The 27,115-nt window shown below is 47.4% G+C and overlaps 2 protein-coding genes across 3 annotated transcripts in view; one reads left to right on the top strand and one right to left on the bottom strand.

Annotated features, from left to right (window-relative positions):
* ctc1 (CTS telomere maintenance complex component 1) overlaps positions 1 to 16,267 on the bottom strand; it is a 29,444-nt gene extending 13,177 nt beyond the window's left edge. For both annotated transcript variants that reach the window (XM_034557290.1, XM_034557291.1), the window contains exons 1-10: positions 16,103 to 16,267; positions 15,701 to 15,800; positions 11,019 to 11,085; positions 10,304 to 10,526; positions 7,190 to 7,428; positions 6,282 to 6,411; positions 5,909 to 6,184; positions 5,166 to 5,288; positions 1,347 to 1,576; positions 1,115 to 1,259 (exon numbers count right to left, since the gene is read on the bottom strand). In XM_034557290.1, the coding sequence (XP_034413181.1) occupies positions 1,115 to 1,259; positions 1,347 to 1,576; positions 5,166 to 5,288; positions 5,909 to 6,184; positions 6,282 to 6,411; positions 7,190 to 7,428; positions 10,304 to 10,526; positions 11,019 to 11,085; positions 15,701 to 15,800; positions 16,103 to 16,153 (1,584 nt within the window). In that variant the 5' untranslated portion in view covers positions 16,154 to 16,267. The remainder of the gene's footprint in view (positions 1 to 1,114; positions 1,260 to 1,346; positions 1,577 to 5,165; positions 5,289 to 5,908; positions 6,185 to 6,281; positions 6,412 to 7,189; positions 7,429 to 10,303; positions 10,527 to 11,018; positions 11,086 to 15,700; positions 15,801 to 16,102) is intronic.
* A 1,901-nt stretch (positions 16,268 to 18,168) lies between these two features.
* Positions 18,169 to 25,285, top strand: hmgb2b (high mobility group box 2b). The gene is made up of 5 exons (XM_034557091.1): positions 18,169 to 18,463; positions 20,167 to 20,325; positions 23,772 to 23,923; positions 24,093 to 24,267; positions 24,387 to 25,285. The coding sequence occupies exons 2-5, from the start codon at positions 20,176 to 20,178 to the stop codon at positions 24,510 to 24,512; spliced, it is 603 nt and encodes a 200-aa protein (XP_034412982.1). The 5' UTR covers positions 18,169 to 18,463; positions 20,167 to 20,175; the 3' UTR covers positions 24,513 to 25,285.
* The last annotated feature ends 1,830 nt before the right edge of the window (positions 25,286 to 27,115 follow it).

The following is a 27,115-nucleotide window of genomic DNA, read 5'->3' as shown; positions in this document are numbered from 1 at the left end:
CTGGGAGACATGGGGGACACAGGGGGCACTGTGAGTCACTGAGGGACTGATGGGTCAGCTCTGTACTGGGAGACATGGGGGACACAGGGGGCACTGTGAGTCACTGAGGGACTGATGGGTCAGCTCTGTACTGGGAGACATGGGGGACACAGGGGGCACTGTGAGTCACTGAGGGACTGATGGGTCAGCTCTGTACTGGGAGACATGGGGGACACAGGGGGCACTGTGAGTCACTGAGGGACTGTAGGGTCAGCCCTGTACTGGGAGACATGGGGGACACAGGGGGCACTGTGAGTCACTGAGGGACTGATGGGTCAGCTCTGTACTGGGAGACATGGGGGACACAGGGGGCACTGTGAGTCACTGAGGGACTGTAGGGTCAGCCCTGTACTGGGAGACATGGGGGACACAGGGGGCACTGTGAGTCACTGAGGGACTGATGGGTCAGCTCTGTACTGGGAGACATGGGGGACACAGGGGGCACTGTGAGTCACTGAGGGACTGTAGGGTCAGCCCTGTACTGGGAGACATGGGGGACACTGTGAGTCACTGAGGGACTGATGGGTCAGCCCTGTACTGGGAGACATGGGGGACACTGTGAGTCACTGAGGGACTGTAGGGTCAGCCCTGTACTGGGAGACATGGGGGACACTGTGAGTCACTGAGGGACTGTAGGGTCAGCCCTGTACTGGGAGACATGGGGGACACTGTGAGTCACTGAGGGACTGATGGGTCAGCCCTGTACTGGGAGACATGGGGGACACTGTGAGTCACTGAGGGACTGTAGGGTCAGCCCTGTACTGGGAGACATGGGGGACACTGTGAGTCACTGAGGGACTGTAGGGTCAGCCCTGTACTGGGAGACATGGGGGACACTGTGAGTCACTGAGGGACTGTAGGGTCAGCCCTGTACTGGGAGACATGGGGGACACTGTGAGTCACTGAGGGACTGTAGGGTCAGCCCTGTACTGGGAGACATGGGGGACACAGAGGACACTGGAGACACTGAGGACACTGGAGACACAGGGCACAGAGACACAGAGACACAGTACTGATAGACATAGGGGACACTGATGGGTCAGCCCTGTACTGGGAGACACTGGACAGTAGCTACCTGTGTCAGAGGACAGGTGTGAGGCTCGTCCAACATCTCTGAGTAGATATCCCTTCTTCCTCCTCCTCCTCCTAACACATACTCCATCAGCTTCCAGGACAACACACACACACACTGTTGCTTCTTCAACACACGGGGGACCAGACTGGAGAAGAACAGACAGTTAATGATCTTTATATTATTGCATCCCCATCATTACCTGTGCAGGTGTGTGTTCTCCACGCCTCCTCACCTGTGAGTGAGCTGTGAGCTCAGGTGACACGCCCACAGGTACTCGGACACTCCCGTGTTTTTCTCCAGCAGTAACCGGGGCAATGCGCCATCACCGGGGCAGCTGGAGTCAGGTGACGACGCCGCCACCCGGCTGAAGGCGGTGACCCGGAGGCTAGAGCGCAAGCAGGTGCAAAGCATGCTGGGAGGAAAGTCAGGACAGGGCCGGTACAGGAAGTGGACGTGATGGAGCTGCAGGGAGGTATTAAAAAAAAGGACACAAAACAAACTGGTTGTGTTATGATACCGTAAACATGATGACACGTAACGTTCACGCTGTGTTGCTGCTTCTGGGGAGCTAGAGTTAGTTACCCTAACCGCCCAGCTCCGCCCTCTTCTCAGGCTGTTTGGCCTCCGCCCTCGGTGAGGAAGGTGATGGTGTTCAGCAGTGGTTAGTGTTTCTGCCCTCTTTGAGGAAGGTGATGGTGTTCAGCAGTGGTTAGTGTTTCTGCCCTCTTTGAATAAGGTGATGGTGTTCAGCAGTGGTTAGTGTTCCTGCCCTCCTTGAGGAAGGTGATGGTGTTCAGCAGTGGTTAGTGTTTCTGCCCTCTTTGAGGAAGGTGATGGTGTTCAGCAGTGGTTAGTGTTTCTGCCCTCTTTGAGGAAGGTGATGGTGTTCAGCAGTGGTTAGTGTTTCTGCCCTCTTTGAATAAGGTGATGGTGTTCAGCAGTGGTTAGTGTTTCTGCCCTCTTTGAGGAAGGTGATGGTGTTCAGCAGTGGTTAGTGTTTCTGCCCTCCTTGAGGAAGGTGATGGTGTTCAGCAGTGGTTAGTGTTTCTGCCCTCTTTGAGGAAGGTGATGGTGTTCAGCAGTGGTTAGTGTTTCTGCCCTCTTTGAGGAAGGTGATGGTGTTCAGCAGTGGTTAGTGTTTCTGCCCTCTTTGAGGAAGGTGATGGTGTTCAGCAGTGGTTAGTGTTTCTGCCCTCTTTGAGGAAGGTGATGGTGTTCAGCAGTGGTTAGTGTTTCTGCCCTCCTTGAGGAAGGTGATGGTGTTCAGCAGTGGTTAGTGTTTCTGCCCTCCTTGAGGAAGGTGATAGTGTTCAGCAGTGGTTAGTGTTTCTGCCCTCTTTGAATAAGGTGATGGTGTTCAGCAGTGGTTAGTGTTTCTGCCCTCCTTGAGGAAGGTGATGGTGTTCAGCAGTGGTTAGTGTTTCTGCCCTCTTTGAGGAAGGTGATGGTGTTCAGCAGTGGTTAGTGTTTCTGCCCTCCTTGAGGAAGGTGATGGTGTTCAGCAGTGGTTAGTGTTTCTGCCCTCTTTGAATAAGGTGATGGTGTTCAGCAGTGGTTAGTGTTTCTGCCCTCTTTGAATAAGGTGATGGTGTTCAGCAGTGGTTAGTGTTTCTGCCCTCTTTGAGGAAGGTGATGGTGTTCAGCAGTGGTTAGTGTTTCTGCCCTCTTTGAGGAAGGTGATGGTGTTCAGCAGTGGTTAGTGTTTCTGCCCTCTTTGAGGAAGGTGATGGTGTTCAGCAGTGGTTAGTGTTCCTGCCCTCCTTGAGGAAGGTGATGGTGTTCAGCAGTGGTTAGTGTTTCTGCCCTCCTTGAGGAAGGTGATGGTGTTCAGCAGTGGTTAGTGTTCCTGCCCTCCTTGAGGAAGGTGATGGTGTTCAGCAGTGGTTAGTGTTTCTGCCCTCCTTGAGGAAGGTGATGGTGTTCAGCAGTGGTTAGTGTTTCTGCCCTCTTTGAATAAGGTGATGGTGTTCAGCAGTGGTTAGTGTTTCTGCCCTCCTTGAGGAAGGTGATGGTGTTCAGCAGTGGTTAGTGTTTCTGCCCTCCTTGAGGAAGGTGATGGTGTTCAGCAGTGGTTAGTGTTTCTGCCCTCCTTGAGGAAGGTGATGGTGTTCAGCAGTGGTTAGTGTTTCTGCCCTCCTTGAGGAAGGTGATGGTGTTCAGCAGTGGTTAGTGTTTCTGCCCTCTTTGAATAAGGTGATGGTGTTCAGCAGTGGTTAGTGTTTCTGCCCTCCTTGAGGAAGGTGATGGTGTTCAGCAGTGGTTAGTGTTTCTGCCCTCCTTGAGGAAGGTGATGGTGTTCAGCAGTGGTTAGTGTTTCTGCCCTCCTTGAATAAGGTGATGGTGTTCAGCAGTGGTTAGTGTTTCTGCCCTCCTTGAGGAAGGTGATGGTGTTCAGCAGTGGTTAGTGTTTCTGCCCTCCTTGAGGAAGGTGATGGTGTTCAGCAGTGGTTAGTGTTTCTGCCCTCTTTGAATAAGGTGATGGTGTTCAGCAGTGGTTAGTGTTTCTGCCCTCCTTGAGGAAGGTGATGGTGTTCAGCAGTGGTTAGTGTTTCTGCCCTCCTTGAGGAAGGTGATGGTGTTCAGCAGTGGTTAGTGTTTCTGCCCTCCTTGAGGAAGGTGATGGTGTTCAGCAGTGGTTAGTGTTTCTGCCCTCTTTGAATAAGGTGATGGTGTTCAGCAGTGGTTAGTGTTTCTGCCCTCCTTGAGGAAGGTGATGGTGTTCAGCAGTGGTTAGTGTTTCTGCCCTCCTTGAGGAAGGTGATGGTGTTCAGCAGTGGTTAGTGTTTCTGCCCTCCTTGAATAAGGTGATGGTGTTCAGCAGTGGTTAGTGTTTCTGCCCTCTTTGAGGAAGGTGATGGTGTTCAGCAGTGGTTAGTGTTTCTGCCCTCTTTGAATAAGGTGATAGTGTTCAGCAGTGGTTAGTGTTTCTGCCCTCCTTGAGGAAGGTGATGGTGTTCAGCAGTGACTCTTTCTCCTGCTTGATGCCTCCTGAGTAGATCCGGCCCTGGGTGGCATTGCCATGTGGTCGATGGCAACAGGAACCACATGCATAGATAGACCAACAGATCTGTTCTGGCTCATGAGTATTCAGCAACTATAGATGGAAGCTCCTCACTAAGGAGATCCTTAACTGGTCGATCTGTCGGTGACCGTAGAACAAAGACCCCAGCGCCTTCGGAGGTGGGTTAGAACCCATTCCTTTCTTTGTATGGCACCCCGCTGGGTCCTAGAGCATCTAGACTGCTTGTCAACCTCCTGGACCTCTCTCTCCAAGATGGTGTTGTTGGTTTATCAATGGTGCAAATATTGTTTTTCCTATAAAGCGACATCTCTTGATGGATCACTGAAGGTTTCAAACTGTTCCACCTCCTTCCCCAAAGAGGACTTAGTGAAGTGATGATACTAAGTGGGCTTGTGTGGATTCTTTCTTCTCACTTCCTGTTCTTGCTCCGATCAGAAGTTCTCTGAGACGGGTTCCTTCTTTTTCAATAACGGCCATTTTAAACAGCTTGTTTAGAGTTTTGATCTTTTCTCTTTTCCAGTCAGACTTGCTCTCTGTTTGCCAATGTTCCAAAGCGTTCTTTGATTCAGTTGTAGGTGAAGGCTTTAAGTAAGTTAACTTTTATTTCTGCAGTTCCTGCTGAAGCAACTTCAAGCACTTGGTCCTGGTCTTTGTCCAACCTGGACACATCCTGGGCCACTTGATCCTTTGGTTGAGTTGATCTGCATGTGTTCTTCTCGGTCTAAGGTGTTCCTTCTGTCTCTGGGGTCTCACCTTCGGGGTCTTACTAGAGGTCTCTGGGGTCCGTCTGAGCGGTGGACGTGAATCCTCCTTGTCCACACGGACCGGTTCTGATCTGCATCTTGAGCCATACTTTACTCTTGCAGATTCAAACGCCTCCGACGTTTAAGATTGTTTGTTCTATTCTACGTCCTTCTAGAGACTCACCTTTATTCACACCTGGTGTGGTGCGACTCACCTTTATTCACACCTGAGAATCACACCTGGACTGAGAATCACACCTGGACTAGCACCTGGACTGAGACTCACCTCCACAGAGTCTCCTGCTCTCAGTTTCCTCCTCATTGTCGGCTGATAGGCCATACACAGTCCCACCTTCCTGTCAATCACGTACAGTCCGGCCCCCTCACTCACCACCTTAGTCACAGTGCCCTATCAGAAAAGAGGGGCAGGACTTACCAGACAGGTCACAATAGGTTCGTTGGAGAGAACTGTGTCTCGTCTGGAATGCAGACGAGAGCAGCGTCATCAGGCGTTGACAAAGAACTGAGGTCAAGTCGGAAAGTTTTTGGCTGCCTTCGAAGAATACACAGGAAGTCACGACAAAAGTGACTTCCTGTTAGTTCTGATCTGTTTATAAATATATATTTATGTAGAAATGTGCTTGTAGCTGCATCCTTTGTTCTTTTCATGTCTGCCTGTGAAACACTCTGCTGCTTGTTTTGATGTGTTATATAAATATATATAATATATAAATAAGCTCTATTATTATTATTATCAACCACACAAGAGATGTTTTTAGATTAAACCAACTAACAATCGAGCGTTAAGTATTACAACTACACATAGAATAAGAATTTTCTTTGGTGTCAAATCTAACAGCCAATCAGCTCTCTGATGTGGCGACAGCCAGGCGTTTCCCATCATGCACTGGGCCACGCAGTCGTTGGAGAGCTACTGCGGCGCCTGGCTCTAAAATCTGCAGCCGCCTCGGTCTCGTGGGATTATCGTTGACCACGTGTGCATGACGTCAGAGCAATCAGTATTTTTACCTGGTAACTGATGACTCTGGACTTTTTCATCCTGACACCTGATTGGTTGACGCATCTCTCAGGCTCCTCACATTCTTCATCATCAACGTGTGACATCATCAGTGGTGGGGGCGTATCCAACAGCGTGTGCGTGTAGTTTGTGTGCAAGTCCGACTGGTCGGTCACACACAGGATGTTGTTTCCTCTCCAGCCTCGTAGGACACACACACGCAACGCTGTCACACACACACTCTGACCAACGCACACACACTGAGTCCACCACAGCCGGCTTCTGTCCTGTAGAGAGACAGACAGACCTGTTCACATTAACTGAGTGATAGTTCAGAGTGAAGTCTCATAGATCAGCAGGTGGACAGGAAGTGACATCACAGACCTTGACAAGGACACGAAGAGCGTGAGAGTCGTCTGTCAGCCAGAAGCAGAAGAAGGTTGTTCCTGCCACGACCAGCTGAGGGCACACAGTACCCATGAGACCAAAGACTGAGAGACGCTGTCCACGAGTCCTAAAAGACAGACAGGTAGAGAGACAGAAAGGGAGAGACAGACAGATGAGTAGAGAGAGAGACAGACAGAAAGGTAGAGAGAGAGACAGATGGATAGAGAGAGAGAGAGAGACGGGGAGAGAGACAGATGGGTAGAGAGAAAGACAGACAGAAAGGTAGAGAGAGACAGACAGATGAGTAGAGAGAGAGACAGACAGAAAGGTAGAGTGAGAGACAGAAGGGTAGAGAGAGACAGACAGATGAGTAGAGAGAGAGACAGACAGAAAGGTAGAGAGAGAGACAGAAAGGTAGAGAGAGAGACAGATGGATAGAGAGAGAGAGAGAGAGAGACGGGTAGAGAGACAGATGGGTAGAGAGAAAGACAGACAGAAAGGTAGAGAGACAGAAAGGGAGAGACAGACAGATGAGTAGAGAGAGACAGACAGATGAGTAGAGAGAAAGACAGACAGAAAGGTAGAGAGAGACAGACAGATGGGTAGAGAAAAAGACAGACAGACAGGTAGAGAGAGACAGAAGGGTAGAGAGAGACAGACAGGTAGAGAGACAGACAGACAGAAAGGTAGAGAGACAGACAGATGGGTAGAGAAAAAGACAGACAGACAGGTAGAGAAAGACAGACAGGTAGAGAGACAGACAGACAGACAGCTAGAGAGACAGACAGACAGACAGGTAGAAAGACAGACAGAAAGGTAGAGAGGGGGAATGAGACAGGCAGTCACAGTGTAGTTCTGTTCCTTCAGTCACACCTCAGGTCACCTGGAGGGAACAGGTGACTCACCTGTTGTCCATTAAACCAGCAGCCTCTCTCACTCCAACTGCTCTGCTAAACCCCGCCCCTCCTGCAGGACTAACAGCCAATCCCTGACCAGGGCCGGGACACAACAGAACCGGAGAACCAATCAGCTCAACGTAGCCTCCGGCCTCCTCCTGATCCTGTCCCGGGATATTATGGGGGATGTAGTTCCAGTGAGGGAGGAAGACCGGCCGGTTCAGCCACAGAGGAGAGGGAGACAGGCACTGGAAAGAGAGAGAGAGAGAGAGAGAGAGAGACACAGGTGAGACGCGCCTCACACCTGAACGTCTCACAGCGCCCTACGGTCTCACCTCACACCTGAACACCTCACGCCGTCACACCTGAATGCCTCACACCTGAACGTCTCACGCCGTCCTACGGTCTCACCTCACACCTGAACGTCTCACGCCGTCCTACGGTCTCACCTCACACCTGAACACCTCACGCCGTCCTACCGCCTCACACCTGAATGCCTCACAGCGTCACCTCACACCTGAACGTCTCACGGCGTCACCTCACACCTGAACGTCTCACGGCGTCACCTCACACCTGAATGTCTCACGGCATCCTACGGACTTACTTCACACCTGAACACCTCACGCCGTCCTACCGCCTCACACCTGAATGCCTCACACCTGAACGTCTCACGGCGTCACCTCACACCTGAACATCTCACAGCGTCACCTCACACCTGAACGTCTCACAGCGTCACCTCACACCTGAACGTCTCACAGCGTCACCTCACACCTGAATGTCTCACAGCGTCACCTCACACCTGAACGTCTCACAGCGTCACCTCACACCTGAACGTCTCACAGCGTCACCTCACACCTGAATGTCTCACGGCATCCTACGGACTTACTTCACACCTGAACACCTCACGCCGTCCTACCGCCTCACACCTGAACGTCTCACGGCGTCACCTCACACCTGAACGTCTCACGGCGTCACCTCACACCTGAACGTCCTACGGTCTCACCTCACACCTGAATGTCTCACGGCATCCTACGGACTTACTTCACACCTGAACACCTCACGCCGTCCTACCGCCTCACACCTGAATGCCTCACACCTGAACGTCTCACGGCGTCACCTCACACCTGAACATCTCACAGCGTCACCTCACACCTGAACGTCTCACAGCGTCACCTCACACCTGAATGTCTCACAGCGTCACCTCACACCTGAACGTCTCACAGCGTCACCTCACACCTGAATGTCTCACAGCGTCACCTCACACCTGAACGTCTCACAGCGTCACCTCACACCTGAATGTCTCACAGCGTCACCTCACACCTGAACGTCTCACAGCGTCACCTCACACCTGAATGTCTCACGGCATCCTACGGACTTACTTCACACCTGAACACCTCACGCCGTCCTACCGCCTCACACCTGAATGCCTCACACCTGAACGTCTCACGGCGTCACCTCACACCTGAACGTCTCACGGCGTCACCTCACACCTGAACGTCTCACGGCGTCACCTCACACCTGAACGTCTCACAGCGTCACCTCACACCTGAATGTCTCACAGCGTCACCTCACACCTGAACGTCTCACAGCGTCACCTCACACCTGAATGTCTCACGGCATCCTACGGACTTACTTCACACCTGAACACCTCACGCCGTCCTACCGCCTCACACCTGAATGCCTCACACCTGAACGTCTCACGGCGTCACCTCACACCTGAACGTCTCACGGCGTCACCTCACACCTGAACGTCTCACGGCGTCACCTCACACCTGAACGTCTCACAGCGTCACCTCACACCTGAATGTCTCACGGCATCCTACGGACTTACTTCACACCTGAACACCTCACGCCGTCCTACCGCCTCAAACCTGAACGTCTCACGGCGTCACCTCACACCTGAACGTCTCACGGCGTCACCTCACACCTGAACGTCTCACAACGTCACCTCACACCTGAACGCCTCATGGGGTCCTACGGTCTCACCTCACACCTGAACGTCTCACGGCGTCACCTCACACCTGAACGTCTCACGGCGTCACCTCACACCTGAACATCTCACGGCGTCACCTCACACCTGAACGTCTCACGGCGTCACCTCACACCTGAACGTCTCACAGCGTCACCTCACACCTGAACGCCTCATGGCGTCCTACGGTCTCACCTCACACCTGAACGTCTCACGGCGTCACCTCACACCTGAACGTCTCACGGCGTCACCTCACACCTGAACGCCTCATGGCGTCACCTCACACCTGAACGCCTCATGGCGTCCTACAGTCTCACCTCACACCTGAACGTCTCACGGCGTCACCTCACACCTGAACGTCTCACGGCGTCACCTCACACCTGAACGTCTCACGGCGTCACCTCACACCTGAACGTCTCACAGCGTCACCTCACACCTGAACGCCTCATGGCGTCCTACAGTCTCACCTCACACCTGAATGTCTCACGGCATCCTACGGACTTACTTCACACCTGAACACCTCACGCCGTCCTACCGCCTCACACCTGAATGCCTCACACCTGAACGTCTCACGGCGTCACCTCACACCTGAACGCCTCACGGCGTCACCTCACACCTGAACGCCTCACGGCGTCCTACGGACTCACCTCACACCTGAACGCCTCACGGCGTCCTACGGACTTACTTCACACCTGAACACCTCACGGCGTCCTACGGACTCACCTCACACCTGAACGCCTCACGGCGTCCTACGGACTTACTTCACACCTGAACGCCTCACGGCGTCCTACGGACTCACCTCACACCTGAAAGCCTCACAGCGTCCTACGGACTTACTTCACACCTGAACACCTCACGGCGTCCTACGGACTCACCTCACACCTGAACGCCTCACGGCGTCCTACGGACTTACTTCACACCTGAACGCCTCACGGCGTCCTACGGACTCACCTCACACCTGAAAGCCTCACAGCGTCCTACGGACTTACTTCACACCTGAACACCTCACGCCGTCCTACCGCCTCACACCTGAATGCCTCACACCTGAACGTCTCACGGCGTCACCTCACACCTGAACGCCTCACGGACTCACCTCACGGCGTCCTACGGACTCGCCTCACACCTGAAAGCCTCACAGCGTCCTACGGACTTACTTCACACCTGACGCTGCCACTTGTGTCCGTCAGCCTCCACTCTCCGGCCCGCCCTTCTCTCAGGTAGCCAATCAGCAGCAGGTTGACCCGCGGCAGAGTCAGGTGACCCGGCAGAGAAATCCCTGCCTCCTTTGCCCACGCTCGCTGCTGATTGGTGCTCCAGGACAGGTTGCTGACACAAGCCAGGTGCTGCAGGGAGAGCAGCCCTGAGACGGACACGGGTCTGGAGAAGGGGCCAGGAGAGGTCAAAGGTCACATGGAACAAAGGAAAGGGGTTATTGATTATATTTAGTACACTGAAACAGTACGGGAGATGAGATGTGAAAACAAAAGTACATGAATTGAATTTATGGTCTAAATATCCCACAATGCAGTGCGGCCGTGGCGACAGCGTTCATAAGTTATTATTATCATCATCACCCTAATGATTATAATTACAATTATTATAAAAAATAATAATAAATAAGAATTATTATTATATTACAAATTATTATTATACAAATATTAATACAATCATCATCATAATGATAATTACAATTATTAGAAAAAATGATATGAATAAGAATAAAAGAACAATGATACAATACAATTATAATAACCATTATAAATATAATAATCATATTATATTGTTAATAATTATATTTTAATAATAATCATCATATAATAATAATAAAATTAGTTATGAATCATAACATAATAAAAATGATGGACCTACCGGTAGCTCACAGGAAAGCTGTGTGGTCCAGCCATGTTCTCCTGGATCTTCCTCACCACAAACACACCTAAAAAAATTCACTTCAATTCAGTTTATTTTGTACAAAATCACAAATTGGGCCACGGAGGCAGGAGGCTTGCGAAAGAGGCAGGGCAATGAGGCCAGGCCCTTGAGGCAGGAGGCACAAAGAAGGAGGCAGGGCCATTGGGAAGGAGGCCAGGTCCAGGCCAGGGGCTGGATGCAGGAAGCAGGGGCAAGGGGTCAGAACCAAGAAACCAGGACCGGCATCAGACACAGCCAGGACCAATGGAGCCTATGAGGCGAGAAGGCGCAAATACTTTTGCAAGAGTAAATGCAATCCTTGAGATTTGCTTAACGTGGAGTTAAAGGACAAGTCTCGGTCAAAGATAACTAGAGATTCTTTACAGTGGTGTTGGATGCCAGGGAAATGCCATCTACAGAAACCACATCACCAGATCATTGATCTCTGAGGTGTTCAGGGCCAGTAAAATAACTTCAGTTTTGTCTGAGTTTAACATCAGGAAGTTGCAGGTCATCCATGTTTTTATGTCTTTAAGACATTCTTGAATTTTAGCGAGCTGGTTGGTCTCCTCTGGTTTGATCCATAGATATAATTGAGTATCGTCTGCATAGCAAGGAATGTTTATGGAGTGTTTCCTGATAATATTGCCCAAAGGAAGCATATATAAAAAGGTAAATAAAATTAAAGCGATGTGCGGGTCCTCATTGCTCCTCGCACGTCGGGGGTACTGGGTGGACGCCGACTCACGTAGTCCAGAATGTCTACGACCGTCAGAGTAAGCTTCCATGTGTTAACCGTTTTTTCCTGCATGGAGCGATGCTGGAAATTATATGTAGCGCCCTGCTGATTTGGTTACATGTGTGTTGTGGTCCTTTTTGTTATGAGTTCTGTTGTGTCACGACACAACGAGGGGAGAGGCGAGTGAAGATAAAGGGAGAGGTGAAGCTAGAGTTCGGGTGATTTTTGAGAGTGGGAGAACAGGTGTGTTATGGTGAGCGTGAGCGGAGGGTTTGTGATTGGCGTCGAGGAGCAGCTACACGGAGGACAGTGAGCCGGGTTGAAAGCACAGTCGGAGTGCAGCGGAACAGCTAGCGGCTAACCCGCGAGGGGTTCGTTGAGGACGACGCAGCCAGCGAGAAGAAGGGAGGCAGGACGGAGTGTCCTGTGATCATCGCGCTTCCAGCTGGACACCAGGGTTTCTAGTAGGACTGCATCCATCGCTCTCTCTGGGGGCCGTGAGCACTGACCCCGCAGATGAGGAGGATTTACATGAGCTCCAACAAGGGCGCCAGCATAGGGTACCTTAGCACGGACTGTTAACGCCCGAGTATTATTGTGGGTTTCATGTTACACTCTGAGTATTGTTTTGTGTTGGAATCAATGTTAATGTGTGGTACCCCTTGTGTCTTGGTGAAATTCCAGTGTTAGCATCCTGCTACATTTATCTAAGAAAACGAGGGGTTTAACCAGGGATATATATATTTATATAAATGCATGGGAGTTTGAGCCCACACCAACAGTATAGTGAGAATTTAAGTAGACACTTTCCAATGCACCTCCCATGCAACAGGGGTAGAGTATGAGGCCCCTGACTAGAACAGCAACTGAGGGGGAGGCTACACGTGGGGGCTCGTCCAGGATACATCTACTGTTGTTAATGTGTGTGAGGTATTTATGGGAAAAGTATAGCTAAATTATATTTCCATAGGCCTGTAGAAACTGGCCTTATTGAATGTTTATTTGGTGTAAAGTGTGTTATGCTAATGTAAACATGGAGTCAGAACAGATATTCAACTGGTGTGAAAAGAAAAGTATTGATGTAAAAAAAGCGATTGTACTTAGTGAGGTTTCTTTGGAATTAACTGATGAGACTATTTATAAAGTACTGGAGGGAGTTAAAGTAGGTGGCCGCTGTAAAATTATGGGACGGTGTTTGGATCCGGTTGGTAAAAGCCAATTCGTGTTAGTTGAAACTACTGATGACATGACTAAGGGGGACATACCCGAACAGTTAGGAGCTGGAGATGGGGAGGAACTTTGGATAGTAAACATCAGTGAGACTCACAAGTGGCATGTACCCCGTGAACATGAAGGTTTCCAGACAAAGCTACTAGCGTTTCTAGCGAATGAAGGGAAGACTGCAAAAAAGCTTTTGAGGCTTTAAAGAGAAGGCTTACAAAGACACCCGTTTTGGCCTTTGCCAACCCAGAGCTGCCCTATGTCCTGCATGTCGATGAGGGATTGCGCCCAGTTGCTTTTGTCAGCCGAAGCCTGTCCCCAGCAGAGAAAAATTATCCCACACATAAACTGCAATTTTTGGCTTTAAAGTGGGCGGTCACCAACAAGCTGCACGATTATCTCTATGGAGTCAAGTTTGAGGTACACACGGTCAACAATCCCTTAACCTATGTCCTAACTACTGCTAAGTTGGACACAGCAGGTCATCAATGGTTGGCGGAACTTATAACGTATAACTTTAGCCTAAAGTATCGCCCTGGAAAGCAAAACGTTGATGCGGATGCATTGTGTCGGCGCCCTCCTCAAAATCAAGATGTGTCTCGTGAGGAGGAGAAAGTCATACCATACTGTCCAAGCTGTGTGTCATATGGTGGAATTCCGATCCCGCCGCTATGGCCACCGCAGAGCTGTTGATCTTCTTGGCTCCTCTAAACACGCTGTTCCTCAAGACTATTGCAATTTGGCTTTCTTGAGTCAGAAAAAGCGGCCTCAAATGACTTCTGCAGATATCTCACATTCTCAGCAGAAAGACCGCTGCATTGGAGACGTGTGGCATGCGGTTAGACAGAACAGTATTGACCGTGCCAGCAAAGACAAGCATCCGGATGTGTCCTTGTTGCTTAAACAGTGGGAAAAACTAAAGGTCAAAGACTCTGTCTTGTACCGACTGAGTAATCCACCAGACAAACCATGTCGCCAACAATTGTTGCTTCCTAAAGAGTTCAGAGAGACTGTACTTCAGTCCTTGCATGACCAGTCGGGTCATCTTGGGTTTGACAAGACCGGCCTTATGAGAGAGAGATTTGATTGGCCTCACATGAAAGTACAAATTGAAGAGTATTGTAAAAACTGTCCCCGGTGTATCCAGAGGAAGACCCTGCCCAGGAGAGCTGCTGAGTTGTCACACCTCGAAAGTGATGGGCCGATGGATCTTGTCTGTATAGACTTTTTGCCAATTGAACCTGACTCCCGAAACATTTGCAATGTGCTTGTGATTACGGATCATTACACACAATATGCTTTTACAACGAAAGATCAGAAGGCATTGATTGACAGTCGCCAAAGTTCTGTGGGAACAGTACTTTGTTCACTATGGTCTGCCACGGAGAGTACACTCAGATCAGGGCGGAGATTTCGAAAGTCGCCTAATCCATGAACTGTTGAGCACGCTTGGCATAAAGAAATCCAGAACTACACCCTACCACCCACAGTGTGATCCACAGCCGGAGCTGACACATAAGCCATCTTGTTCACGCGTACAATTGCACGTTGAATGAGTCAACAGGCCATATTCCATACGTCCTTTTGGGCGAGAAGCCAGAATGCCTGTAGATGTGGCATTTTGGAGGCTCGATGTCAATGGGACTGTTTTTATTTGGGGGGTTCATTGCCTATATGACATTGTCTCCTTTGCCTTATGTATTTTCTGAAATGTTTACTTTTATTGATGTTATGTTTTTACCTTGCTTCTATGTAGAGCACTTTGTAAACCCTGTTTTTAAAAAGGTGCTATATAAATGAATGTATTATTATTAAATGTATTATAATGCCATATGTAAGAACAAGGTGGAGGGTGTGGCCAAAGCAGTGAGTGGGTTTCTGTACTCTGACAGAAGCCAATCGAGTCCAACAATGAGATAAATGCAGCACTAAGGCAATCATTATCAATATCCACATGAATATTAACATCTCCTACAATAATAACCTTATCAGTTTTAAGGACTAAACTTGATAAACACTCTGAAAATTCAGATATAAATTCTGAATATGGACCTGGTGGCCGGTACAGTATAACAAATAGAATTGGCTGTAATGTTTTCCAGGTTGGATGTGAAAGACTAAGAACAAGGCTTTCAAATGAGTTGTAGTTTAGTTTAGGTTTAGGACAGACACAGTCTCTATGGAGTTAAGGTTAAGGGTGGGTAACTGCTCCAATGGAAGTGCAGAGAAGGGTGGAAGACTACAACTCTGCTTCTGCTTCCTGATCTGAACTCTGGGTCATGGATTAAGTCCGCTAATCAACTTGGCCATGTTCACAGAAATGAGACGCGCTCCATCCCAAGTGGGATGAATGCCGTCTGGACTCATCAGATCAGGCTTTCCCCAGAAAGTCTGCCAGTTATCTATGTAGCCCACATTGTTTGCTGGACAGACTTGTGTCCTTCACGTAGACTTGAGTCCTTCACGTAGACTTGAGTCCTTCACTGAGACTCGTGCCCTTCACGTAGACTTGAGTCCTTCACATATACTTGAGTCCTTCACTGAGTCCTGTGCCCTTGACTCTTCATCTTATCTGCTATACTTGACAGAATATGAAACTGTCTCACTGATGAATGTCTCTGAGGACAAACACAAGCCGCCTGACATTGAAGCCACTTTCGAAGCTGATTGGCTGACTGACCTGTCAATAAGTCATCAGCAGCACGAGGGGCGGGTCCAGAGAGCTCAGGAGACAGGTGTTCTGAGAGGAAGCTGAACATCTCCTTTAACCAGGTGGTTTCCTGCAGGACGACATGGAAGCAGACATGTATACGTCCATATATATATATATATATATATATATATATATATATATATATATATATATATATATATATATATATATATATTCACAACTCCAGGTAATAAACCATGAGCTGGTTATAATAACAAACGTAACCAGTCAATCATAAATACAGGTATAAAACTAACATAACCAATAAACTAACGTTATTCCCAGATCCTGAGTGTAAAGCAGACTAACTTCGGTCCTCTTGTGTCTGCTGCTGCTCACAAGCCAAACTTCAGTTCTACGGCTACTTACAGCTTCCCCGCTGGGTTTGAGCTGATCCAGGAACAGCTGTAGGGAGTCCATGTCTACAGGCTGATCACTGACTGCTGATATTAGTATCGATTACTGGATCCACATCAGAGAGTTGTAAACAAACGGCCCCGCGTTAAAACGTCTTTAAACTCTACTTCCTGTTGAAGTACGGCGTCCACGGAGGCTCAGGAAACGCGAAGCGTTGAAATCATAAAAAAGACCTAATGAATTTATATTTAGAAAACTGTTATCATGTGACACCTTACATCTTGAACAAAATGCATTTAAAAATCGTTACAGTGGGATTTAAAATATTAATATAACAATCTGTGACTGAACAATGTACAGACCAGAAAATCTAATATAATGATAAACATGACAATATTGATAAACATCGTAATAATAATGATAAACATGATAAACAACATAAACATGATAATAATGATAAACACAATAATAATAATGATGAACGGCTTATAATAATAAACATAATAAACATGATAAACATTATGATAATATAATAAACATAATAATGATAAACATGACAATATTGATAAACAGGATAATAATAATGATAAACATAATAAACATGGTAATAATGATAAACATAATAAACATGGTAATAATGATAAGGATAAACATTCTAATAATAATGATTTTCAATTCAATTCAGTTTATTTTGTATAGCCCAAAATCACAAATCACAAACTCCCCTCAGAGGGCTTTACAATCTGTACACATAGACATCCCTGACCTTTGACCTCACATCGGATCAGGAAAAACTCCCCAAAAATAACCTTTGACAGGGAAAAAAGGGAAGAACCCTTCTGTAGAGCAACAGAGGAGGATCCCTCTCCCCGGATGGACAGATGAATAGATGTCATGTGACCAGATGAACAATAGATGTCATGTGACCAGATGAACACTAGATGTCATGTGACCAGATGAACAATAGATGTCATGTGACCAGATGAATAATAGATGTCATGTGACCAGATGAACACTAGATGTCATGTGACCAGATGAACAATAGATGTCATGTGACCAGATGAACACTAGATGTCATGTGACCAGATGAACAATAGATGTCATGTGACCAGATGAACACTAGATGTCATGTGACCAGATGAACAATAGATGTCATGTAACAGAGTTACAGAGTTACATAAAAATTGTATGAATATGACTGTGTGTGTGTGTGTGTGTGTGTGTAGGTCTGCGTTCTTCTAGGCCAGAGACTGGATGCAGGAAGCAGGGGCAAGGACCCAGAACCAGCATCAGACACCTCCAGGTCCAATGGACCCTATGAGACGTGAAGTCACAACGACTCCGGGGAGGAAGCAGAGTTAATAAGGTGCAATGGAGAGATGTAAATTCATCCATAAGGAGAGAGAGAAGAGGAGATAGGTGCTCAGTGTATCCTAAAACATCCCCCAGCAGCCTATAAGCCTATAGCAGCATATCAAGGGGCTGGACCAGGGCAAACCTGATTCAGCCCTAACTATAAGCACTATTAAAGAGGAAAGTCTTAAGTCTATTCTTGAATGAGGTGACTGTGTCTGCCTCCAGGACTGAAAGTGGAAGCTGGTTCCATAAAAGAGGAGCTTGATAACTGAAGGCTCTGGCTCCCATCCTACTTTTTAGGACTCTAGGAACCACAAGTAGCCGCACATTTAGTGAGCGCAGCTCTCTAGTGATAATAATAAAATACAATAATAATAATAATAATCAACAACGTAATATTAATAAATATAATACACATGATGAGCCAGCTTCAGATTTAAAGGTTTATGTGTGGTCATGTACATGATGATACACAAACTTAAAGAATAAAGCATATTTGAGCTTTCTGTCATAATATTTATCTATATTTTATTTATTTATCTTTGTCCCCGCCATTAACCGCAGTCATAAACACAACCACCATCTTCATGCTGCTGCTATGCGCGGCCCTCCCTCTTAACGGATTGGCTGGTTGATTTGACATACATCAGTTCTGACCAATCGGATGTAAGAACACTAACTAGCTCCACCCTGCTGTGTGCGTAGAATTTCCGCCCTGCTGTAGTTGCTGGGCAGGCGGGACCGTCTAGCAACGAGTTTTGACCTGCAGCCCCGAGAGCCAATCACAGACGAGTATTCCAACGAGCTCCGCCCAGGTTTTCCGGCCGCGTTCACGCCTCAGTAGGAATGACCAACGGGGGCGTGTCCGGAGGGCGTGTCCAGGCTCGAGCTCGAACCATTTTAAAAAAGAAGCAAAGTCTCCAGTCGCTGCTTCAGGCACCAAACAACAACAACACCCCAAACTGATCCCCTGTCTGTCCCCCGGTGCGCTCCTCCTGTAGCCGGCCGCCCACTCACGTGAGTACCCTCTTACCGCCGGGTCAGGGTCTCTGCTACTCATGAGCAGCAGCCTGGGAATAAGGTCGCGAAAGAATCTGGAAACGGGAATAAAATGGCGGTGCTCGGCTCTTTGTAAACACGAAACGCCCCTTGTGGAGCGAGACAACCAGCAAACAGCCTCATCCCGTCTACACACCGCTAACTTCTCCGGAGCATAGCCGGGCCCTAACCTCTCCGAAGCATAGCCGGGCCCTAACCTCTCCGGAGCATAGCCGGGCCCTAACCTCTCCGGAGCATAGCCGGGCCCTAACCTCTCCGGAGCATAGCCGGGGCCCTAACATCTCCGGAGCATAGCCGGGCCCTAACCTCTCCGGAGCATAGCCGGGCCCTAACATCTCCGGAGCATAGCCGGGCCCTAACCTCTCCGGAGCATAGCCGGGCCCTAACCTCTCCGGAGCATAGCCGGGCCCTAACATCTCCGGAGCATAGCCGGGGCCCTAACCTCTCCGGAGCATAGCCGGGGCCCTGCGTTGTAAATGCGTAGCTGCTCCTCCGTTGTTACACAAGTTCCTGTAATAACGGGTTAATAGTGTGTAGCCTGTAGTTATGGCTCCCTATGTCTTTGCTAGTTAGCGCTAGTTAGTCAATAACTAGTCGTGGGGGTTAGGGGGAGGGCGGACTCTGCAGAGGGCGGGAAGCAAATGGTGGCCCATTGTTCTGTGGGAGCTAACGCGGCTAGGCTAACTGCGCCTAGAGGTCTACAGGAGGAGGAGGGACCGGGTCCACAGGGTTCTGTGGGAGCTAACGCGGCTAGGCTAACTGCGCCTAGAGGTCTACAGGAGGAGGAGGGACCGGGTCCACAGGGTTCTGTGGGAGCTAACGCGGCTAGGCTAACTGCGCCTAGATGTCTACAGGAGGAGGAGGGACCGGGTCCACAGGGTTCTGTGGGAGCTAACGCGGCTAGGCTAACTGCGCCTAGAGGTCTACAGGAGGAGGAGGGACCGGGTCCACAGGGTTCTGTGGGAGCTAACGCGGCTAGGCTAACTGCGCCTAGAGGTCTACAGGAGGAGGAGGGACCGGGTCTAGTGGGTCTGGGTCCTGGGTCTCCTCTCTAATAAAATGGATCCCACTTTGTTCTCTTGGTTAGATTGCTGGTGTTTCACCAGGAGACTTTATACTGGTTAGAGTTAGATCATGAATAATCATCATTAATCATATTTATTTCAACATTTATACTATGAACAAAGCCACAAGGTTAACGGTCAGTCCACCATTTATCTTTTATTTTCATGTTTCATTCAAAGTAAATAATGATTGAATTCTCTTTTCTTCATCTTCTGGTCTTTGTGTTTAGTTCTGCTATGAAACATAATGCAGTTATCTATTGATTTTATATATATATATATATATATATATATATATATATATAAATGATTATTCACATAAATCATCTCTTTCTGGTTTGATATAAAGTGAATGTTATGGAGACTGTTCAGATGATTATTCAATCAACTGGAGGATATGACCAGCTGGTTTCATAGTTTCAGGGTCGTTATTATGACTAAATAATTAACGTTTACAATAACGGACTGGGTGAATGAAATAGATGGTTGTAACAGACTTTAGTCTGTGTACTATGTAATGACAATAACGTGTCTGCCTGCAGCTGAACATCAGAACCGATTCTCTTTCTAAACCTTTCACATCTCCTGTGTCGTCAGGACGCCAGTATGATGCGTAAAGACGTCAACAAGCCGAAGGGCAAGACGTCGGCTTACGCCTTCTTCGTCCAGACATGTCGAGAGGAACACCGGAAGAAGCACCCGGAGCAGTCCGTCAACTTCGCGGAGTTCTCCAAGAAGTGTTCCGAGAGATGGAAGGTAAGACGGACACAGTGGAGACAGGTATGACACAGACAGGTATGACACAGACAGGTATGACACAGACAGGTATGACACACGGTGGAGACGTGGGCTCGGGTGAGAGAGGCATCCTGAAACCTCAATGTTGAGAGTTCAACCCCCAGTGCTTTGCTCCAGAGGACATACCTGTATGTTGGTGATGAAGTTCAACACCATCAGGTCGAAAGCACTGATGGCCAGTATATAAACATTATTAATAACATAATAATGGAGCTGTTAATTTTAATTCAATTCAGTTTATTTTGTATAGCCCAATATCACAAATTACAACCTCCCCTCAGAGGGCTTTACAATCTGTACACATAGACATCCCTGACCTTTGACCTCACATCGGATCAGGAAAAACTCCCCAAAAATAACCTTTGACAGGGAAAAAAGGGAAGAAACCTTCAGGAGAGCAACAGAGGAGGATCCCTCTCCCCGGATGGACAGATGAATAGATGTCATGTGACCAGATGAACAGAGTTACAGAGTTACATAAACACATTACATGAATATGACAGAATGTATGAATGGAACTCCAATCCATGAAACAGAAGGAGGTAGAGAGGAGGGGGGGCGGGGCATCAGCAGGGCCAATGGGAGGCCGGTTCACCAGCATCAGACACCTCCAGGACTGAAAGTGGAAGCTGGTTCTATAAAAGAGGAGCTTGATAACTGAAGGCTCTGGCTCCCATCCTACTTTTTAGGACTCTAGGAACCACAAGTAGCCCCACATTTAGTGAGCAGCTCTCTAGTGGGGCAATATGGTACTACAAGCTCCTTAAGATATGATGGTGCATCACCAATCAAGGCTTTGTAGGTGAGGAGAAGAATTTTAAATGTGATTCTTGATTTTACAGGGAGCCAGTGCAGAGCAGCTAATAGAGGAGTCATGTGATCTCTTTTCTTAGTTTTTGTGAGTACACGAGCTGCAGCATTCTGGATCAACTGGAGGGATTTAAGAGACTTATTAGAGCAGCCTGATAATAAGGAGTTGCAGTAATCTAGTCTGGAAGTAACAAATGCGTGAACCAGCTTTTCTGCATCTTTTTGAGACAAGATGTGCCTGGTTTTTGAAATGTTACGTAGATGATAAAATGCAATCCTTGAGATTTGCTTCACGTGGGAGTTAAAGGACAAGTCTGGGTCAAAGATAACTAGAGATTCTTTACAGTGGTGTTGGATGCCAGGGCAATGCCATCTACAGAAACCACATCACCAGATAATTGATCTCTGAGGTGTTCAGGGCCAGTAAAATAACTTCAGTTTTGTCTGAGTTTAACATCAGGAAGTTGCAGGTCATCCATGTTTTTATGTCTTTAAGACATTCTTGAATTTTAGCGAGCTCGTTGGTTAACAGGACATGTTAATGTTAATGTCCAGTATATAAACATCATTAATAACATTAAAGTTGGAAGCAGTGATGAACGGGTCCTCGCTCATTTGCGCTGGCCAGATGTTTTGCCCTTTGTCAACGTAACGCTGATTTCCTTTCGAGTGAAAATAGGCTTGTCGATATCCTCAGGCCGTGACATTTATTAAGCATGACAAGTTTTGGGCAGATTCAAGCAAGTCCAGTTGAGTTCCAAAAGCCTGTTTAATTTGAAACATGTATAAAGTTGCATGAGCATCCCAAGTCACTAAACTAAGAGTACATCTTAGTATAAAATGTGACATTTCCCTTTGCCAGTAGGTGGTGCTGTGACAATGTGAACATATACATGCATCATGTGTCTCTACGTGAAGGGTAGACCACGTCATGTAAATTAAATGTAAAAGAAAAGTGATGCAAGAAATTATCCCTGGCTGGGATTTGAACCTGCGGCTTATGGTCAAAGCGAAGCCCATCGAGCTACGGTCTCAGCTGTCTAAATATTATTTTTACTAGACTAGGTGTAATACTTTATAAAATAAAACTGTCATTTTCTTTTATGTGGGTGTTTCTTTATGTAAATGTACTCCGGACCGGCGTCATGAGTTACATTTGAGTTACGGCAACACGAACCGCACAAAGTGGGCGTTTATTTGGGTCCATGCCACTTCAAGGTTTTTGATAACTATTCATCTTTAAGGTCTTTAGATCATCCTTGAACAAAAATTAAGTCGATCGGATAAGTTTTGTGGGAGGTGTGTAAAGGTATGAATGCTCAAAATGCCCAAATTGAGCGAATTACTGTAATTCAATTCAGTTTATTTTGTATAGCCCAATATCACAAACTCCCCTCAGAGGGCTTTACCATCTGTACACATACAACATCCCTGACCTTTGACCTCGGATCAGGAAAAACTCCCAAGAAAGAAGGTAAGAACCCTTCAGGAGAGGAACAGAGGAGGATCCCTCTCCCCGGATGGACAGATGAATAGATGTCATGTGACCAGATGAACAATAGATGTCATGTGACCACATGAACAATAGATGTCATGTGACCAGTTGAACACTAGATGTCATGTGACCAGATGAACAATAGATGCCATGTGACCAGATGAACAATAGATGTCATGTGACCAGATGAACAATAGATGTCATGTGACCAGATGAACAATAGATGTCATGTGACCAGATGAACAATAGATGTCATGTGACCAGATGAACAATAGATGTCATGTGACCACATGAACAATAGATGTCATGTGACCAGTTGAACACTCGATGTCATGTGACCAGATGAACAATAGATGCCATGTGACCAGATGAACAATAGATGTCATGTGACCAGTTGAACACTAGATGTCATGTGACCAGATGAACAATAGATGTCATGTGACCAGATGAACAGAGTTACATAAACATTGTATGAATATGACAGAAATTATGAATAATTAGTAGTAGGCATGGACCACGATCCAGACCTCCACAATCCATGAGACAGAAGGAGGAAGAGAGGAGGGGGGGCAGAGCATTAGCAGGGTCATGGCAGGAGGCATCGCAAAAGAGGTCCAGTCCAGGGGCTGGATGCAGGAAGCAGGGGCAAGGAGTCAGGACCAGCTTCAGACACCTCCAGGTCCAATGGACCCTATGAGACGTGAAGTCACAACGACTCCGGGGAGGAAGCAGAGTTAATAAGGTGCAATGGAGAGATGTAAATTCATCCATAAGGAGAGAGAGAAGAGGAGATAGCCACCTCACCTGCAGCCAGTTTGGATTCATTAAAGTGTTTTTCTTGTATAGACCTCAGGTAAATGGACCTGTTCTTTTAAAGCGCTTTTCTAGTCTTCCGACCATTTAAAACCCGTTTTTTACACATGACATCATTCACCCATTCACACCCTGATGGGAGAAGCTACGGTTCCACCTGCACATCAGCAGTAACTCACATTCACTCAGCGTAGAACAGCTAGGGAGACATTTGGGGACACACCGACATGGGCTAGCGGAGGAGTCACAGGTCAAAGGTCGGCTGCTGATTGAGTGTTGTCTTCAGGGTCTGACTGCCGGCGATAAGAAGTGTTTCGAGGACATGGCGAAAACCGACAAGGTGCGTTACAACAACGAGATGAAAGACTACATCCCACCCAAGGGCTTCGGAAAGAGGGGCCGCAAGAAGAAAGACCCCAACGCACCCAAGAGACCCCCGTAAGTGTTCAGACTACCAGACCCAGGTGTGGTCTTCTGTGTACCTGGTCTACCTGTTTTAATCCAACTCTGATTCAGCTTCTATTTGAACACGTTGAGCTAAATTTTGTGAATGATTAATAAACTCTCAAGGATTGAACTGTGTGTGTGTGTGTGTGTGTGTGTGTAGGTCTGCGTTCTTCGTGTTCTGCAGTGAGTACCGTCCCAGTGTGAAGCAGCAGACTCCTGGTCTCTCTATAGGAGACTGTGCCAAGAAACTGGGAGAGATGTGGAGCAAACTGACCCAGTCTGACAAGCTGCCCTACGAGGAGAAGGCCCAGAAGCTACGGGAGAAATACGACCGGGTGAGTCGACTCTTTGAAGCCATTATTAAACAGGCCATGTACCAGTTTGTGTTCCTACTGTTTAGTTCCAGGAGGTTTTATACCCGTCGAACCAGTAAAGAGACCTTGATGTCCTGCAGGACATGGTGGCGTACCGTGGCGGCGGAACAACGTACGCCAGGAATCCCGGCTCTTCAGCTCAGGGAGGAGAGGAAGAGGAGGATGATGAGGGAGAGGATGAGGACGACGACGATGATGACGAGTAGAGGGGATGCACTGCAGCTGGATGAGAGAGAGAGAGAGAGAGGTGTGTGTGTTTCAGAAGGTCACTTGAAGGTTCACCTAAACAAAACAGCAGCAGGACATCAAGTCCTTAAAGATGCAGTAAAGTGAGTAAACGGCTCATTCTGGGAGAATCCCTCACGTCTGGATGTTCACGGTGCTTTAATTCTAAAACAGCAAACAGCCGGGGAAGGTTCATCTCCTGACATTTTTAATGAATACATCGGAACTGTGTAGCAGTTCAGTAAACTAGTCTCTAATCCCAGTTTGTACCCAAGTACACACCGGTCTGTTACCAGCATGTCGTTTTTAACTGGTCACATGACCAAAAGGTTATTTATCAACACCTACACTTTTAACTATCTGTGTTCTAAAACTAGACAGACAGTCAGAGAGACACGGGTCACTCTGAAACACATACACTGTGTGTGTGTGTGTGTGTGTGTGTGTTTGTGTGTGTGTGTGTGTGTGTGTGTGTGTGTGTGTGTTTGTTGGAGGTCAGCAGATGTTAAACTGTTGAACACCAGGAAACCGTACAGTAACACCCCCCTCACTGTTACCATGGTTTCCCCAGCACCCTCCCCCCACCCCACCCCTGTGTGGTACCATGGAAACCCAAGCCCCCCCTTCCTGCTCTTCATCATGATGTTGTTGTTTTTTATTTTCTTACTGGAGGTTTATTGGAGTTTTTCTGTTCTTTGTTCACTGTCAGTGTAGAAACTTTTATAATAAAACGACCAACTGAGGGGAAAAAACACGCGTCTCTTTGTTCTTCTTCACTGAGGACTGACACCTCCAGGTCCAATGGACCCTATGAGACGTGAAGTCACAACGACTCCGGGGAGGAAGCAGAGTTAATAAGGTGCAATGGAGAGATGTAAATTCATCCATAAGGAGAGAGAGAAGAGGAGATAGGTGCTCAGTGTATCCTAAAACATCCCCCAGCAGCCTATAAGCCTATAGCAGCATATCAAGGGGCTGGACCAGGGCAAACCTGATTCAGCCCTAAATATAAGCACTATTAAAGAGGAAAGTCTTAAGTCTATTCTTAAATGAGGTGACTGTGTCTGCCTCCAGGACTGAAAGTGGAAGCTGGTTCCATAAAAGAGGAGCTTGATAACTGAAGGCTCTGGCTCCCATCCTACTTTTTAGGACTCTAGGAACCACAAGTAGCCCCGCATTTAGTGAGCAGCTCTCTAGTGGGGCAATATGGTACTACAAGCTCCTTAAGATATGATGGTGCATCACCAATCAAGGCTTTGTAGGTGAGAAGAATTTTAAATGTGATTCTTGATTTTACAGGGAGCCAGTGCAGAGCAGCTAATACAGGAGTCATGTGAGTTAAATTTGCTTCACGTGGGAGTTAAAGGACAAGTCCCGGTCAGGTGCAGGTCATCCATGTTTTTATGTCTTTAAGACATTCTTGAATTTTAGCGAGCTGGTTGGTCTCCTCTGGTTTGATCCATAGATATAATTGAGTATCATCTGCACAACAATGAAAGTTTATGGAGTGTTTCCTGATAATATTGCCCAAAGGAAGCATATATAAGGTAAATAAAATTGGTCCAAACACAGAACCTTGTGGAACTCCGTGATTAACGTTGGTGGTCATTGAGGCTTCATCGTTTACAAATACAAACTGAGATCGATCTGATAAATAGGATTTAAACCAACTTAGTGCGGTACCTGAAATGCCAATCGACTGATCCAGTCTCTGTAATAGGATGTCATGATCAATGGTGTCGAACGCAGCACTAAGGTCTAATAATACCAGTACAGAGATGAGTCCTTTATCAGCACTAAGGTCTAATAATACCAGTACGGAGATGAGTCCTTTATCAGCACTAAGGTCTAATAAGACCAGTACGGAGATGAGTCCTTTATTAGCACTAACGTCTAACAAGACCAGTACAGAGATGAGTCCTTTATCAGCACTAAGGTCTAAGAAGACCAGTACGGAGATGAGTCCTTTATTAGCACTAACGTCTAACAAGACCAGTACAGAGATGAGTCCTTTATCAGTACTAAGGTCTAACAAGACCAGTACGGAGATGAGTCCTTTATTAGCACTAAGGTCTAACAAGACCAGTACAGAGATGAGTCCTTTATCAGTACTAAGGTCTAACAAGACCAGTACGGAGATGAGTCCTTTATTAGCACTAACGTCTAACAAGACCAGTACATAGATGAGTCCTCTATCAGCACTAAGGTCTAATAATACCAGTACAGAGATGAGTCCTTTATCAGCACTAAGGTCTAACAAGACCAGTACAGAGATGAGTCCTACTTTCTCAAGGATCTTAGAGAGGAAGGGAAGGTTAGAGATCGGTCTGTAGTTAGCCAACACCTCTGGATTAAGAGTGGTCTTCTTCAGGAGAGGTTTAATTACAGCTACTTTGAAGGAATGTGGTACATGGCCTGTTAGCAAAGACACATTAACAATATCCAGCAGAGAGGTGCCAATTAAAGGCAACATGTCTTTAAGCAGCCTCGTTGGGATGGGGTCCAAGAGACAGGTAGACGGTTTAGAAGTAGAAACCGTTGAAGACAATTGGTCTAGGTTAATGGGAGAAAAGCTATCCAAATA

Source organism: Cyclopterus lumpus, chromosome 18, assembly GCF_009769545.1.
Source record: "Cyclopterus lumpus isolate fCycLum1 chromosome 18, fCycLum1.pri, whole genome shotgun sequence".
Classification (NCBI taxonomy): Eukaryota; Metazoa; Chordata; class Actinopteri; order Perciformes; family Cyclopteridae; genus Cyclopterus; species Cyclopterus lumpus.
This window is presented reverse-complemented; position numbering and strand designations above follow the sequence as displayed.